This window comes from Charadrius vociferus, unplaced genomic scaffold (genome assembly GCF_000708025.1).
Source record: "Charadrius vociferus isolate BGI_N301 unplaced genomic scaffold, ASM70802v2 scaffold112, whole genome shotgun sequence".
Classification (NCBI taxonomy): domain Eukaryota; kingdom Metazoa; phylum Chordata; class Aves; order Charadriiformes; family Charadriidae; genus Charadrius; species Charadrius vociferus.
In genome coordinates this window covers 214,408-232,705 of record NW_009647011.1, presented here as the reverse complement: position 1 = coordinate 232,705, position 18,298 = coordinate 214,408, and the positions used below count along the sequence as shown (strand labels likewise).

At 36.7% G+C, this 18,298-nt stretch overlaps 1 protein-coding gene across 1 annotated transcript in view; it reads left to right on the top strand.

Annotated features, from left to right (window-relative positions):
- The window catches only part of TASP1 (taspase, threonine aspartase, 1), an 86,777-nt gene that overhangs the window by 17,749 nt on the left and 50,730 nt on the right, over positions 1 to 18,298 (top strand). Inside the window, exons 6-7 of the mRNA XM_009895429.1 lie at positions 2,585 to 2,664; positions 16,568 to 16,674. Coding sequence (XP_009893731.1) covers positions 2,585 to 2,664; positions 16,568 to 16,674 — 187 coding nt within the window. The remainder of the gene's footprint in view (positions 1 to 2,584; positions 2,665 to 16,567; positions 16,675 to 18,298) is intronic.

Genomic DNA, 18,298 nt, shown 5'->3' with positions numbered 1-18,298 from the left:
AAATTGTATTTTGAATTAGCCTAAAGGCTTTTGAGACATGGTGGGGTTTTGGCTGCTTTCTATACCCCACTGGCTTTATTCCCTATTTTTCCTCTCCCCCAATAAATCAAGCTCAGTGGTAACTATTCAGAGGTAGTTTTGTCTTTATGTCAGATTAAAGTATTGCCCTGTTCATTCTTACTTGCTGCAGCTTTTCTACATGGCTACATGGATGATTCTCATGGCAACTAAAGCAGTTCCCTAGTGCCAAACTGCTGGTTCCTACCCTCTTGCCACCCTGTCATCTGTGGCTGGTACAATTGTGTGTTGCCGTGTGCTGAACCGGATCACAGAACTTGCTTTTTGGGATAGTGTAAAGACTGTCTAGTCTTGCTTAGATTACACATATTTGACTACCTGCAGAACTGAGTTCATGCTGTATGTCCTGTAGGAGTCTCTTACCAACTAATTCTATATCAATTTATAGGAGATACAGTATAGGTAGTACAGACAACAAAGCCCTGAGATCCTGATTTTTTATTTTATTTTTTTTTGTAAACTGTTTATTTTAACTCTTCTGTGATCATGCTGTACTTTCAAGACATCTGAACTGAAAAGTTTAAAAGAAGTGGATGATCTCTGTGGTGTTATGGGGCCTCAATTAGATGTCAGCAGGAGATGTCTGTTTCAACTAATCTAAAGATTCTTTGGGACCAGAACTGGAAAATACTTTGTGCCCATCTTATAGGAGGAAGAGGAATCTAGGAATTAAGGACACAAGCGTGAGCAAAGTGAAAGTCATGTTACTTAAGTTTTGAGACATTCTGGAATGGTTTTTTTGCACTCTTCATAAGTAATAGTGACTGCTGCTGTGTTTTTAAGTATTAAAAAAGCAGTTGCGAGATTGCTTGTAAAATGCAGTGTTTCTGACTGATCTGTACTATTTAAGTTATCATGTACAAAACTCCTAATATATGAGCTTGATACTTTCTCCACCTACCCTTCCTTTCTGTGTAAGTTCTTCTATTGAACAGGAAGTGCTTAGTCATTTCCTGAGAATGTATTGTTGATAAAACTTCTTTTTAAAAGACGAAACCTGCTTTATTTTAGTCAACGGAGAATACTACTTAATTAGATTTTGCTACGGTTTGTGTTTTTCTCTTATGTTAATGAAAGTGACAGGTTGTTTCTTGAGCGCTAGCTTACCTAATAGGAGATGCTTGAGTTCTCCCAAAGTACCCAGTAACTTACTCTACGGTATCTTGCAACACGAACAATATTTATCTGGAGCTGCACTAACGATGGTAAGAATTATGTATTTAACAATTCAGATTCTTATCGAGATAAACTTCTTTTTTTGAGACTTTTGCAAGGAAACACTGGACACACCTCTTACATTGGTTAAGTCATAGAGAAGATAGAAAGTACCAGTCCAAAATACTGCATACTGAAAGTTGCAGGTGCCAGATATAGCACTGTCAAGAAAACTTTCAACAGCGTTAATGCCAGCAAATTTGCTGTATCAATAACGTTCTCAGAAATTGTACTATGTGGTCCCAGGGACTTCTTTGTAGCTGAGATAATGTCTTTAGCCTCATATTCGTAATTCTGGTATTTCTGTAAAACTTTTTGAAAATTCTGTGTATCCTCAGTCTTTACTTCTTGTGTCCATTAGGCAGTTGTTTTATTCTTATTTTAAAAGGGAGATATGAAGTTAAGATTGGAAATAGTTGTCCTTTACTGTGTTGCTGCTGCTGGTACTGTTGTTCAGCAGCTTTCTGAAAATGTATGCTTCCCAACTACCACATTCCCCTTTTCAGGGAATCAGATTAATTTATTGAGGGGAAACAGTGTGGATAATGGAGGCTTCCCCTCTCCCCCCCCCAAAAAAAGTTACATGTCTGGAAACAGTGTAGATAATGGAGGCTTCCCCCCTTCCCCCCCAAAAAAAGTTACATGTATATGTATGATGTGTTGCTGTCATTCATTGTCATGGCAGTGCATACTGTCTCTATACTGTAAAGTGTTCAGTACTGACTAGAAAATGACTTCTCAAATAAATTGTTGTGGGTTTTTTGCAAATATATCAAAATTCAGTAGAGTTGACTCATTTGCAAATGCTTGATAAAACTCTATGAGACAGACCTTTATCCTTCTAAATAAGACTTATTTTTAGCTTGTGTTGTACTTTGCAAAGGACTTCTTGATATTCCTGTGGCATTGGCTGACTTTACTGAAAATGCCTTACCATTTTCGCTTCATTCATCCCATGTTGTTGACCTTCAGGATCTTACTAAGTTGTTATAGAGAGCAAGACTCTAGACAGCTTTGTCCTGGCTAGCTGCAGTGAAAAGCTGGTGCTATTTGGTAATTAATTTCAAATTTAATAGCACGTGTTTTTATCCAATACTAAACTTAATGTCGGAGCTGCATAGTCGTTTAATGAAACTACATAAGGTTGCCAAATGTAATGATAGCTGACATTTCTATGAAATGTAGACAGCTTACAATTTTAAAATGACCAAACCAAATAGAAAAAATAATTGCAAGAAAAGGGGGATTTGTTATATGGTTTTGTTTAAACTCCCTCTTCTGTGTCTCCTAGCTTTTTAGTTGGTGAAGGAGCTTACAGATGGGCAGTTGATCACGGGATACCAGCATGTCCTCCAGGTATCATGGCTACAAGTGAGTAAACTGGTGGTATCAGTAGGAAGAACAGGATAGAGTAACTTTAAATTGTGCCTCGTATTTTGAGGTTTACATCACTTCACTGTTCTTAACATTCAGCTAGCTTATGATATTATGATATATAAGGATGGTTTAAGCTTACTCATTTTCTATTAAGTAAATAGAAAAAATTATAAACTACGACTTCAGCTGCATTTTAGCAACGTCTAATTCAAGTGACTTTGTGATTCTAGGATTAAATCCAATGAAGGAAATTTTACTGAAATGTAGGCTCTTTGACAGCTCAGTCCTGCAAGTCTCCAGTTGTGATCCGTCTTGGATCCTAAAAGCACCAACTAGCCATGCATCTAAATTCAGCAGGTGCCAGTTTGACTCTCAGATTCTACAGTTACACCCATCTCTGAGTCTTTGTCCAGAACTGCTCTGGTCTAAACAGGCTGTCAAATTCGTTTGCTTTTTTTTTTTAACCTAGGTAGGCTTTGCTTCATCTAATACGGTGGAATAATGCAAGCCAGAAAATGGACTTGGATTATAATGTATGTTAGAAGTAGTCAGTTCTCTTGCGAAAACTTTTTTCTTAAAATGAAAGAAGTGATTGTGTTATATTGATACACCGTCTATAAACTAGACTAAAAATTAACAGTGGAAAGGAGGATGTGGTTCCCTTTGCTTCTCTTCTTCAGTCCTCCTCTCTTTTGGAAAGTGCTATTACTACTAGTCTGTACTAGGCGAGAGCATGCCTTATGCTTCCTGTTGAAGTTATGCAGGAAAGAAACCAGAGATCATTTCCCAAAGAAAAAGGAGAACACAGAAGATTACAGAATGTTTCTTTATTTTATGGTAAAGAGTATTACTCCATAAAATATACGAGTAGTCCCTAAACCAGAGATTGAAACCCAGGGCTCCCGTTAAGGCTTTTATTTGGTCTAGTTCTAAATGTAGATAAACATTCAGAAATCGCAGTTCAAAGTTGCTAATACTCAATGCTTAAATGTAACTCCCAAAGCAGTGGCAGCATATTACTTAGTCATGCCAATTTTCATGCATACTCATGATACATTTCATTTTGAACAGAAAGTTTTGATTTCTAGTTCCACATGACTCAAACTTTTGCCCTATCCATCTGCTGTCCAAAACAGCATTTGCAGGACAACTTTTGGGCTCAGTTAAGCAGAACACCTTGATTTCTGTGACTCTAGAAAGAGTAAAAAGAAGGGGGTTTTCTGTTTTTTGGGTTTTTTTTCCCCAAGAAAGTAATTGCTATTTATGTGTAGGAGATACTCCAGAAGGAAGGTTTCTCATCTAATTCTGTTTGCACGCACAAAGGTTTCCATTGTTTCTAGTACCAGTATGTTTCTGTTGTGACAGAGATGATTAGATTGTAACATTAGTTGCCAGGTGGTGTTTTAGTAGCTAAAATGTACCCTGGTCAGGGCAAATCTACACATTATGGCTTAAAAATTAATATGACTGCTGCTAGTTCGGTTTACCTAACCCAGAACACGAATTTACATTGGAGAAACATCAGAAGAATAATCCCAGCCAATATATTTTCACAAACCTGCTCCAAAACACCAGTGATTTCTTTTTGTCTCCTCAGTACATTCAGCATACTTCTTTTTAGCAAAACAATTTGTGTTGAAACAATTAGAACAACCAGGTCTGGGAAATTAATCCTCTTGCAAAGTCAATGCAGAAATGCCATTTGATGTTGCAATGTCAATGGAAAAAAATACTGGTCTTAAAGTTGCCAGCCCCCCTCTGCTCTCCACACCCTCTGCTTTCACCCAGGTTTATATATACTGAAACACACACATACAAGATTATCTGCTGGAGCTATTGCACAGGATGGACCTGCTGTAGGAATGAACTGATGCTGTGAAGCAGGCTGTGACTGTTAAGACTGGAGTGTAGACTATGTGAATGTTTTGCTGGAAGAATGATTTTGGATTGGCGTAATTGAAGGATCAGTGAAAATCAGTGGCAGAGACCGAGATTCAATCAGATATTCTTTGTAATACTGAGAAAATGACTTAAAACTGAATTCTTCACAGATGTTCTCCAATTCTGTTGCTTGACCTTAGCATATATCATAGCCTAGGTCTAGTTGGATTTACAGAAAGGATGTATTTGACTATTACAGTCTTGTGCTTCATTTTCCTTTTCAAAAAAGATTAGATTGGAGTGTCTGCTGTTTAAGTGCCTAAAATGGATGCGTAAGAAAACAATACTAGCTCACATTAAGACTGCATTGTTAGCCATTCTGAGAGGCATCTAGGGAATAGGGAAAGATTGCTTGAACAACTTAAAATTTGTTGTTTTTTCTAAGATTTGAGTACACTTAATTTTGCAGTATAATCATTTTTAATAATGATTATAATCATTTTTCTTTAAAAAAACAACACCACAACAGTAAGAAAGAGCAAACGAAAACCTGAAAAATCAGTTCCAGAAAATGTTGAGCTGATTTCCATACCAGTCCTTAGCAAAGCTAGTCTTGTAATGTGTAGACTTCTGGTCAGTGAGGCTAGAAGGTAACCATTAACACAGTGTGTGACAACATGAAATTGTTATAGCTGAAAAGAAATTGGAAACTGTCTCACAGGTAATGTGTGAGAAAGCCAAAATTGCTTTTTCCAGTGTTACCAGGGGAGGTAAAGTTAGGTGTGCTTCAGAAAAAATTAGAGTGTTGTTTCTGAGCAACCACAAAAGATCTCATCTGAAGCAAGCTATTGCATTAAATAATGTAACAAAATTAAAAAAAAATAGGAGACTTTCTGATTATGCTTGCTACGATTGCTATGCTAGAGTTTGCATGGAGAATCGGGGGTAAATTAGCTTGAAATTACATGACTGTTGAATAGCTCTGTAAAATGAAGAACTGAAGTAATTGCCAAATGTGAGGAAAATACATTTAGTAACTTAATTACGAAAAACTAAACCCAACCCCTCAAAAAACCCTAATCCAGATCTTAGACATGTATTTGCAATAAGTATTAGCAGGGAGATCTAGGTGCATATGTTTTGGCTTCTCTGTGCTACACATGGAAAATATATTCTTGAAGTCACATTATTCTGTCTCCTTTTTCCCAGACCTGAGATGGCAAGAGTAATGTTATACATGCTGTAAGGTTGTGGGATTGTGTGGTTGGTTTTGCACGGATGGAGCTCTCCACATGATCAGTTACAAAGAAAGTTGCACGATCAGCTTTGTGGTCACACTCCATAATTCTCTCAGAGCTATCAAAGTATCTAAGCACCAAGCTGAAATGATGTTTTAAACCATGTTACTTGTTGAACTACATCAAGGTTATGTCAAGGCTCACCTGCTTTGTCTTCTTCAGTTTGCCAAGTGTGCGAGGAAATGGGATTTCTACTGTTTGTAGAAATCTGGTGGCTTTCCAGTGTAGTGAGTGGGTGTTTTTTTTAAAAAACCTGAAACGTGATCTGCCTGTATTGCCTACAGTCTGCAAGAAAGCTGAATTTATGAATTCCTGCCCGTACTAGAGCTTAATTCCTGCCAATACTAGAACCCATACTAGTTTATGCTAGATCTTTGTTAGCCTGTGCTAGAGAGACTGCTTTGAAAGTGTGATCAAAGTGTTGAGTGTAATTACAGTTCAGAAATGCTAATTTATTGTACCATGCAACCTCTTATAAATGTTAAAAGTATACTTTACTCTAAATAGGCAACGTAAATTTGAGTAAATACATCTTCAGCTGTCAATATCTGTGCCTGCACTAGTGATAACCGAACCACTACTATCTGAATTTTTCAGTTCAGCCTATAGTAGAGGCAAAGTAGTTGATTTGGCAAACATAACGTGGTGTAAGACAGCGTCTCACAATTGCTTGTGATGTTAAATCTTCAAAGGAAAAGAGAAGGAAGGTAACTACTCATGCAGCAAGCTTGTACCTCTAACTCTAACAATGTGGATGTGACCATAAGTACTTCAGTTTTATTTTTCCCTACCACCATTTGCTATCCTTGACTACATTCCTGAGTCATGACTGGTTCCTGCATACATGGAGGTAATCAGTGGCATTTTCTGCCATGAAATTGTTATTTCTTCTTGAGCCCATATTAATTCCTAGCATCTGCAAAAACTTTACATCTATGGGTTGTGTGAAAAAATACCTCTTTTTCCTTATTTTGAGACTTGCTGAATTAAATATGCTGTTTTATTGTCAGGTCACTACTCAGAATCCTTCTTCAGTCAAGTCCTCTTATGTCCTCGAATAACTTACTGTCATCAGTAAAATCACATCTTGTTATTGAATGGTCCAAGTGCCACTATAGATTGGCTTGGCATTCCACTTGTAACAGGCCCTATATTTACTTGTGCTTTGTTTTGCATTTTTTAACCAGTTTTGTGTATGTGAGCAAATTCCCTTTTGTGTTATGGCTGCTTGGATTCTTTAGTGAGGGAGAGCCTTTTCTAGATTAGTGTCATGCAAATTGTCATGCTTCTAGTGAGACGGTATGTCTCCCTATCCAAACCTCACCACACTCCTAGTTTTCTCTTTGGCTTCACTATTGTTGCATTAGGAAGAACATTGGCCATATTGCTGGAACTGTACTATGAGGTTCAGTCAGTGGCTCAGGGCAGTGGCTTAGACCATGTTTTGTTCCTTTGTTTTTAGGGTGAGAATGAAAGAGATATGGAGAGAAACTCAAGGGTTTGGGGGATTTGATTAGTAAGTTTGGTTAATCTGAATACATATCTGGATTACATATATATTTTAGGAAACTAAGAGATATCTCTCAGACAGATGCTTGTCTTTTCAGAGTCAACGTTGCTACCTGTGTTCCATAATATGCAAAATAAATGACATCTCTTCAATACATAATTTTCACTGACAATAAAACAAAAAAGGAAAGAAAAAAAAGGCCAGACATGATATAAATCCTCCCTGGAATTGGACATAGTATTGTAGGTTCCCTTGCAATTCTGAAATCTGAACAGTTAAGTGCAGCCAGTAGAATTGCTGTAAGTTAGCCAGGAAAAAAGTTGGGCTGAAGTATTGAGAAGATGCTTTGAATGAAAATCTTCTAGGGAGCAGGAAAGGCTGCTTGGTGGAAAAAAAGAGATTTCTTCCAGGAAGTATTAAGAAATGGTATCTCCAGCAACAGTTTACCCGGAGTTCTTGTTATGAAGAACAGAATTATATAGTAGTGCTCTGAGAAAGATAGGTTATTTTTTTAGATGCTTTTGATGCTACGTGCATTTTCTTTTTCCCCCCGTTCATGTGGCTGTTTCTGTCAAAGTATGGCCACATGGGAAGTAGCACTATGTCCTGGTTTGAGTGACACTGGATTAATTTCTCTTTCAGTAATTTTACTTTTTGGTAAGGTCTCTTCGAATGCTATGGAAAACTGTGTTTTTAGAAGAATCTAGTGTCTGAATTTTTGAAAGTATGTACTTTATAGCCAGCTATGGTATGTGGGTTTCAAGGTCTCAGTGTTTTTGAGCTAGCCAGGTGTAGGGATGAGAAGGAGCAAGACCCGGGCACTTGACCCAGGCTGGCCAACAGGATTATTTCATACTGTGAACGGCACATTCAAGATCAATTAGAAAGTTTGCTGAGGAGTCTCAATGATGGCTGCGATCCTGAAAACTTCATGCCCCAGTGCCAGAACCCTGAGCCCTTCCCTTCCTCACGAATCCGTAGCGCTCAGTGTCCCACGTTTGCTGTCCCCTGCTGGGAGCGCATAGCTTCCTGCAGATAGAATTGACTGAGTATAATCCCTTTATATTTTATATTGGTATTGGGATCAATACTGGTTCTTTAGTATTATTAATGTTAATTATTTAGTCTTAATCTATTAAATCTGTTTGTATTTCAGCCCTGATTCCCCTTCCTGGGTGGGGAGAGGTCATCAGGTGATAGAATAATTGTCTAAATGACAATGAATTGTTGTGGCTTCTTCAAACCATAACACGCTAGTAGTCGCTGGTCCCAACACAAGCATAAGTGGTGTTAATTTGTCATTTAAAATAGCTTTGTTAAAATGAAATCTATTTTCATCTGCCTGTTTTCATTTGTGCCATTTATTCTAGCAACTGCTCAACATAATTCTTCACTGGATCATTTTAATTCCTGTGGGTTAACTAATTCGCTAGTATATTCCTTTTTAATTCGCTTCCCTCCAATAGTTGCATTCTCTTTTAATATGCAATAGAAAGATGAAATGTAGGAAGTTCTCCATTCTGGTTCTTTCAGTTGACTATAAGAAATGTCTGCCAGGGGGTGCTATATGATTGGTCAGAGCTTGATCTGTACTCCAAAGATTTAAAAATATTCTTTGACCTTTCTTAGTATTTTTAATTTACAGTTTGCTTTTAAACAATGATTGCTGAACAGTCGTAGGTTGCATAATGTTTTGTTGCATAATAATTTGTTATGACTGTAATAGAAACATTGGAGTTTGTGTTTGTGTTTCCAGCTTATTGTTCCACCACTGTAAATAGGAAGGTTTGAGTGTTGTCCTGAACTTCATTTGTGATTTAGTGATGTTAGAAATTTGTATTTGTTAACTTCTATTTGAAAACTTAATTGTTCACTTAAATATTTTTTCACCTAGCCTGAAAATACGGAAGGGAATAGATGTGGCTTATAAAAGCATGGGAATTTTAAGGAAACATGGGCTTTTTAGTAAAAACTTCTTGCATTAAATTTGGACAAGAAATGTTAGTGTACTATAATAAACAGCCTGTCAGCTATAGGCTTACCTAAAGTGCACAGACCTAGAATTAACAAATAGATATGTATGAATTTTGCCATTATTAAAAGCATTTTGTTCTGTATGTAGTGTTCAGTAGTTTCAAGGAGTCCATGAACAGGACAATTCTCAATTTCTCTCTAATCATTTTTCTCTTATCTCTGTTCTCTGGATCATTTCAAATGGGCTGTGAAAGATGACTAAAAAGAGCTATGTAGAATGGGGAATACAGTTGTTTTTCATTTATTAAGTTGCTGTATCATTATATAGTAGAACTGTCAAGATTTTTTGTTAAATTTTTACTTGTACATTTATATTTTATATTGGTATTGGGATCAATACTGGTTCTTTAGTATTATTAATGTTAATTATTTAGTCTTAATCTATTAAATCTGTTTGTATTTCAGCCCTGATTCCCCTTCCTGGGTGGGGAGAGGTCATCAGGTGATAGAATAATTGTCTAAATGACAATGAATTGTTGTGGCTTCTTCAAACCATAACACGCTAGTAGTCGTTGGTCCCAACACAAGCATAAGTGGTGTTAATTTGTCATTTAAAATAGCTTTGTTAAAATGAAATCTATTTTCATCTGCCTGTTTTCATTTGTGCCATTTATTCTAGCAACTGCTCAACATAATTCTTCACTGGATCATTTTAATTCCTGTGGGTTAACTAATTCGCTAGTATATTCCTTTTTAATTCGCTTCCCTCCAATAGTTGCATTCTCTTTTAATATGCAATAGAAAGATGAAATGTAGGAAGTTCTCCATTCTGGTTCTTTCAGTTGACTATAAGAAATGTCTGCCAGGGGGTGCTATATGATTGGTCAGAGCTTGATCTGTACTCCAAAGATTTAAAAATATTCTTTGACCTTTCTTAGTATTTTTAATTTACAGTTTGCTTTTAAACAATGATTGCTGAACAGTCGTAGGTTGCATAATGTTTTGTTGCATAATAATTTGTTATGACTGTAATAGAAACATTGGAGTTTGTGTTTGTGTTTCCAGCTTATTGTTCCACCACTGTAAATAGGAAGGTTTGAGTGTTGTCCTGAACTTCATTTGTGATTTAGTGATGTTAGAAATTTGTATTTGTTAACTTCTATTTGAAAACTTAATTGTTCACTTAAATATTTTTTCACCTAGCCTGAAAATACGGAAGGGAATAGATGTGGCTTATAAAAGCATGGGAATTTTAAGGAAACATGGGCTTTTTAGTAAAAACTTCTTGCATTAAATTTGGACAAGAAATGTTAGTGTACTATAATAAACAGCCTGTCAGCTATAGGCTTACCTAAAGTGCACAGACCTAGAATTAACAAATAGATATGTATGAATTTTGCCATTATCAAAAGCATTTTGTTCTGTATGTAGTGTTCAGTAGTTTCAAGGAGTCCATGAACAGGACAATTCTCAATTTCTCTCTAATCATTTTTCTCTTATCTCTGTTCTCTGGATCATTTCTAATGGGCTGTGAAAGATGACTAAAAAGAGCTATGTAGAATGGGGAATACAGTTGTTTTTCATTTATTAAGTTGCTGTATCATTATATAGTAGAACTGTCAAGATTTTTTGTTAAATTTTTACTTGTACATAGTATAACAGTAAAAGGAGTTATGGGAACAATCAGACTGCCAGAGTGCCAACAGGATTAGTACAAGAGATGAGTAAATGATGTGGAAGTTTTATGGCAAACAAGTGGCACACAGGTGGCATCTCTGAACTGACTCAGAGACCAATGCTCTGATTCTTTTTCTTCTACTGAGCTGCTTACTGAAAATTATTTTCTCATCTCTTTCTGTTAAGTGATGATAACAATGTAAAAAGCCCATTTAAAAGCTGTATTTATTGCCTAGCCTTGATAAGGTAGGAGATGGATCTTGTGCTAATGAATTATGCAATTAAGGTCTTGTGGTCCTTTCTCATCAGAGTACCCAGTAACATGGGAACCTTTTGAAAATGGGAAAATCTGTAGCAGTGTTAACTTTGAGCAAGATGTGCCTGTGAGATTTCTCTTCTGCATTTACTGATAATACATCATATTATCAAGCACACGTTCTGACGCCACGTCCGCTAATACCAACCTCTCATGCAGGCGAGTGGTATTGAGCAGGAGCTACTTTTACCTGTTCTGTGCTCAGCCACTGACCCTTCTCCATGGCAAACCCCTACACGTGTTTCAACTTCCACAACTCTGCCATGACCAAGCATTCCACCCAGTTTCCACTGTCTAGCACAGTTAGACCCAAAATGCAGTGCATTTAAGTACAGAGTACATGTGAGTAGCTCCTGTTGGTACCTTGTGGGGTTGAAGGCAGAATGTGGAGGTCTGGGAAGATGTTTTCAGGTCCTTGAAGATTATTCATTGTTGAAGAGGCATTGCAGGGAGGCATGATAAATACTGTAAATGTGAGACTGAAGTCCTGAATTTTTAATAATATTCTAGTTCTGATATGCTTCTGTTGTCAGTCATTACATGTCTTTAATCTGGATGAGGCCTGAGTGTGGCACTTAAACGCTAACAGACAATCATTTTGTAAAGCTGTGGGGTTTTTTGTTCTTTTTTTTTCTTCCTCTCCCAGTAGCTCTGAAGTAGTTTTATTTATGACAGTATATACATAAGTAAGAAAGCAGAACGGAACGGCTGGTTGCACTCTATGGCTTCTGAGACGAAATTCTTTTAAGAGTGAGTTTAAGTGTACGAGCTATTACTGTGTAGGGTAGTCATTGTCAGAGACTTTTATCTGAAAGCACATACTTGATTTTCATCTAAACTTTTAAATTCTTGAGCAAAATAAAAGGATGTTGTACTAAATACCTTTCCATAGATTCCAACAACAATACCTCTGGGCTGTGATCCGAGATTTTTTCAAATTAAAATTCCATTTACTCCCTTACCTCTCTTTTTCTAGCTTCTTCCCCTCCCCAGTCAATAAGCTCTACCTGTCTTGCTTCCGTTTCTCCTTGGCCCAGGCAACATCAGGCTGATGTAGCTATATTACATTTGTTTTAGGAAAACACGCCTGTCTTCAACACTGTGTTGTGTCCTTTTCCTCTTCTCAAGCTTGGAATATGCTGTCTTGTTGGAGAAGGTGAGAGTGATTTTTGTACTGTCATTTAGGACAAATGAAATTTCTTAGCATCCTTGCACCACAAAGTTGAGGTTTTGTTTTAGGTTTAATGTGAATTATGAACTTGAGCTGTGTGTAGGCAATTTCCTTCTGTCTATAGTGCTTATTTTAAAAATAATTTTTCAATGGGTTATATTTCCATGTTCTGTGTGCGTCATTAAACAAGCACGTTTGAATCCTGGAATTTTTTTCTAGTTCTTAAAATGTTTTATTGAACTTAAAACTGCATAATATATTCTTTGACAAGGACCAACTTACAGGATGTTTTCAGAAAAGTTTAATTTCATCTTTTCATTTGTTTAAGCGCAACGCTCACTTGTGTTTTCTAGTTTCTTTTGTCACTTGTAGAGCAAAACAAAGTAACCAGAGTACTAGCCAGTTTAATTGCATTTATAGTGGTTTTGTATAGATAGAACATCACAAAGGCAGGAATAAACCAAGGGCAGGCAGCCTTTCACTTGCTATACCCTTATTTTGGGGAAACCCCCCCAAATTTAAGATTCAAGACATCTTATTTTTAACTGGTCATCTGAAGTTGGGCATAAATTACGTCAGAGGAAAAAAGGGAAATTGCTAGGTATTTTTTTAATAAACTGGTCCTTTATTTCACAATTCTTTGGTCACTTTGGAGATATTAGCTGTTTTATCCTGCTAAGAGGAAGTGGTAATCACTGATAATAATTACTTTCCCTAAATAATGAAAGGCAATTATTCATCAGACCTTGCTAAAACAAAATCTTCAGCTTTCAGATGAAAGTTAATCCTAATAACTACTCTGAAGTGGAATGAATTCTGAGTGCAAGAATTTCCACTCTAGGGGAAGTCTGAATAGACTTACTTTCCCTCACAGTTTGGATAGGTGTGACATTTCATGCTAAACTGAATAAAACTTACGAGTTACTGAATTAAAACATCATGGCTGGCACCTCTCTAATCTCTCTATCTAGTATAACAGTATGAGCTTTCCAATGCGACAAATATCACAGTATCTGTCACGAATAGGAGCTGATGATTAAATATGGTAGATATTGTGATGGAGGAGGCTGGGAAAGTTTGTGTATTTTACTAGGCAAACATGCTAGCTCTCAACCTAGACTGTTCTGTCTTTGTGCATTTAAGTGGTATATTAGTTATGGTGGTGGGCACAGGGATAGGATCATAGAGGACTGACAGAATGTGTGAAGTTTTGACTAATATAAAAAAATATATTTTGTTTTTTAACATGAGGTTGATCAAATATTGGAACAGAGGCCCAGAGGAGTTGTGAAATCTCCGTCCTTGAAGATACTCAAAACTTGACAAGTTCCTGTGCAGCCCTTTTGAATTGGATTTGCTTTTCCTAGGAGGTTGGACTGCACGACCTCCTAAGATCCCTTCCAACCTACATCATTGTGTGTTACTAGAAAACTTTCTTCATCTGTATGCCTGACATGGTCCAAGTTATGCAAAAAAGTGTATGCTACAGCATCTCCTGGGGCTCTGGATATCTGATCAGCCAGTAAAAGAATCCTTGATGCACTGCACTGCTTCTCACTTTTATCAGATGAGCAAAGTAAGAAAAGCAATAGAGAGAAAATGCATAACAGGTCTTTACCCCAGCATGCAGTTGAAAGGCAGTTGGAGCACCCAGGATTTGAAAATCATTCTGACTCCTGGGGACTAAGCACAGTTGTTATTGCTTTGTAGAATAGAGTCATCCATTCTGTAAACATGGACAAGGCGGTACATTGCTAGCCTAATTTCATACATAGTGTTTCTTATTGCCTGGTAAAATGTATACTTCTTGGTTAATAATGACTTGTTTCGTGCTCTATATTTCCTAGCTTACTGATACCGCTTTGAATTAACAACACAGATAAGTAGTTACTGTTGGCAATTAGATCCTTCAAAGCAAATTTTCAGGGTTTTTTTCTTGTTTTGAAAAGACAACTACAATTTTAAAGCACACGGTAAACTCTGAGAATTGTTTAATTGCTTAGCTAGAGACTGAGGACTTAAGTGAATGAAACATCGCCCTTAAACTTGGAGAATTTCGTATGTTGTGGAAAAAATGTCAGGATAAGTAGCGATCAAGGTATAGTTGGAATGATGACGCTGAGAGGCCAGATAGCAGCACTCTTTAGCTGGCAGGGCAGCTTGGAACTAGCCCACATGTCCTCTAGTTTTGATGTGAGCTTTGTGCATATATTTGAACTGTTGAACATACAAATATTGCAGAAAGTTTATAGGACACCATTAGCATTAGATTCTGGAGTACAAGGAAAACTTGTTGTGTTCAGGTTTTCATGTGTGGGCTCCTGCACCCTTGCTTCTCTAGATACGCAGGGTTTTTTTTCTGAACTGGCAGGAGGCAATGGCAGCAGTAGGTACCAGGCATATTTATCCCCATGTAACACCTAATACTTACTTGTGATGAGTACCAAGGCCAGGTACCATTCTTACTCTCCCATATTGTGGTTCTGCCCGTAGCTAGTTGCTATATTTATTGAATCCATGCAACTTCCAAGTTCTGTTTAAAAATTCTGTTAAAAACAAGGTGCTGGCTTGGTTTATTTTGGGACACTTCTGTTCAACAAATTCTTGATCTGTGTGGGGTTTTTGCTTGTATGTTCCTCCCCATTTAGTACTAGACTAAAATGATTCTTTGCCTGCTCCCCCTTATCAAGTGTTTGTTTTGTAAGTCTCGGACCTCTTTCCAAACATAGAAATGTGTTGTCCAAACTAGCTGAATTAATCAGCTCTGTATGGTAGAAAGAGTTCCTTTCTTGGTGATGGCAGATTAATATGTGTTTACAGTTTTAAGAAACTGGTATTCATTAGGTTTTTGGAGAGAAATGCCAGCTTTCTCATTACTTTTGGGTTATATACTTGAATAATTGTGGTATTTTAAGGTCCAGTTTTATGTACTTAAAAACAGGTTTAAAGGAGAGTTCACTAGGTGATTTTGGCACCTGCATGGGGAAATGTCAAAGAAGTAAAATGCTCACTGTCTATGTACTTTGTGAGAACTGTAAATGAAAGCTTTGTGTTCTGTTGGCTCTGCAATATTGATTTTATTCATAGACTGTTCTTGCAGCTGTTCCAATCTTCTGAATAATAGTGATGTAGCTATATTCAGAATTTCATTTAAAATGACATTTTTTAAGGCTTATAGATTAAACAGGAAACCTGTGGTTTTTAACTTCCATTGAATTTGTGACTTATCTGTGTATACCTCTGCTGTCCTAATAGCTTGATTTTTGCATGACCGAACAAGTGACAAAAGGCATCCCCCCCCCCCTTTTATTTACATTTCAAAGGGGATGTTAAGACAACATGTGAATAATATTAAGTCAAAACCAATTTAAACTAAATGTGTTAATACCTGCAATTTTTTCACAAACTGAAAATTCTAAAATGGGAACATGTCATTTTGGATTCTTAAGCGTAATATTTTATTTTTTTTTTACTCCACTTTAGAGAATGTTTCCTTTCTGAATGTGGGACTTAGATGCGGAAAATACATGTTTGTCTTTTCAAGAACTAGGTGGTCTTTAGACTGCGTTGGGTTATGGAACATAAAAATATTGCTAGGCTGTTGTGTGGTTTTAAATATATGGGTAAACATACAGATATGCAATTAAGGTAATAAAATAGTAGCCTAATTTTATGGATATCAGAATGACCTCACATGGTATCTATTTACTTGTCAGCGGTCAAAACCAGTAATTTTAACACAAGCCACTTACTGCGTTCACTTCTGTGCAGTGCTGCTTCTTTGCCAAACAGAGAGATATTTAGACCAGCATAGCTTCCATATGTGTTCAGCAACTTGTTTCTACTAGATATTTTACCCATCACTGTTGCTGAACAATAGAACTTTTTTCACATAGGAAAAGATGTAAACATCTTGTACTGAAGCTTAAATACCTGTTGGCTTTTTTAGTGATGATTTTTACATCAGTAAAAATATGTAAGGCATGAGACCACCAAAATATAAACTAATCAATCTGTATTTAAATTAAGTAAATTTTATTTAGTTAAATAATTTTGAATTATTTTTATAGGGTTTAGTTTAGCAGCTTTTAAGAGGAACAAGAGAAAACTGGAGTTGGCTGAAAAAGTGGAAACAGATCTCATTCAACTAAAGAAAAGAAGACAATCAAATGAAAAGGTTAGTTCCTGTTTAAAATTTTATTGTGCCATTCTAAGCTTCCAGCTGATTGCTAATAAATTTCATGTCATATATACAGTGAGACTAATGTAGCATCAGAAGCCGCTTCTTGACCACCTTAATGATTAGATGGTATAATGATAACTTACTGCAATTAAAACTTTCTGCCTTGCTATTTGAAAACCAAACTCTCACTTCGTATCTTGTTTGTGCTATGAAAAATATTTTGCTCATTTTGAACTGGCAAAATGATAAATGTGAACGCAAACAGATAATTATTTACTGAAACATTTTCTTTAGCTTGGGATCTCTGTCACTGTTTCCCACTTTTTAATGTTTCCTGAGCGCGCTGCATTATGGAGCTGGAGTGGGTGAAATTTGAAATAGCAGGTAGGTAAACACGTGCATCTGTGCATGCATCCGGCATTGACCTGGCCCATATTACTTGTACCACAAAACTATTAGGATTCCCTCTGTTCCCCTCACTCTTAGCTTGAGTTTAGAGCCTCTGTTACCATTTGAGAATGTCAATCACAGTATTTGTGTTTACTGTTGAATATCAAAGTACAGCTCATTAAATGAAATGCCTATGCTTTATTTGGGGCCTGTGGGCTTTCGAATTGGCCATTTCTCTTTGCTTTGGTAAGCTGACTGACCACACTGCCTTATGTAGTTACATATGTTGATATAAATAATGTATAAATCCCAGAGAATTGGCAAAAAAGTCTATTCTCTGTAGTCTGTGCAAATAAAACCAGTGATAAATTAGGCATTTTTCTTCTGTGTTCTTAGATAAGAAATTGTCCCTAGCAGGGTACTAATTTTTCTATTTTCAAGGAGGTAGGACCTGTAAAGAAAGTAAGGAGAGGGGTGGGGGGGAAAGTTAGTTATTCGTTTTGGAACTTTTCCTGTTGACAGAACTTCACATACCTCCTTGTGAAACTAATGGTGTTAAAATGGAACTGAGGGAGGAGGGATCTCTGTACAGTATTGATGTTCATGTAATAAGGGGCAAGTCAATGCTTGAAATATATGCCAATGCATGAGCTTACCGACCTGCAATTTGAAATTTCAAGGGCTCCAGAGTCATGTGCAGCGCTTGTGGGAGACTCCCAAAGGCCAATGAGGGTAGGTAAAGGAGGTGATCAAATAAAGCTCTACTCACCGGTAAGTCATCCAGTAATAAAACACACCAGTTTTGTCAACTTTCTGGGCACATCCTGTCCATTGAGGAGGTATGAAAACCAAACCATGCTAACAATGTGGACTGCTTGCGTTATCCACAGAGTGTAAGATAATTGCAGCCTTACAGGAATGCTAGTTTTTCAAAATGAAATAGAAATGAAAAATCAAATTCTACAACAGTGAATTAAAAAAAAACCCAACAAGAACCAAACCAAAGTAGAATAATTCTCTCTGCGCTACTAGAAAAAGAGTCATTTAGCATGAATGAGGCACATGATCTGTCATACCAAAACTTATACTGTCAAAGCTGAGCTCTCATAAAAGATTTAAAAATACTCATTTAAAACTATTTAAATACTTGAATAATTAAAAGTTATTCTTCTTGTCAAAGTTAAGCTTTAATAGATAAATAGTAATTTAATTTTTTTATTTGCTGTGC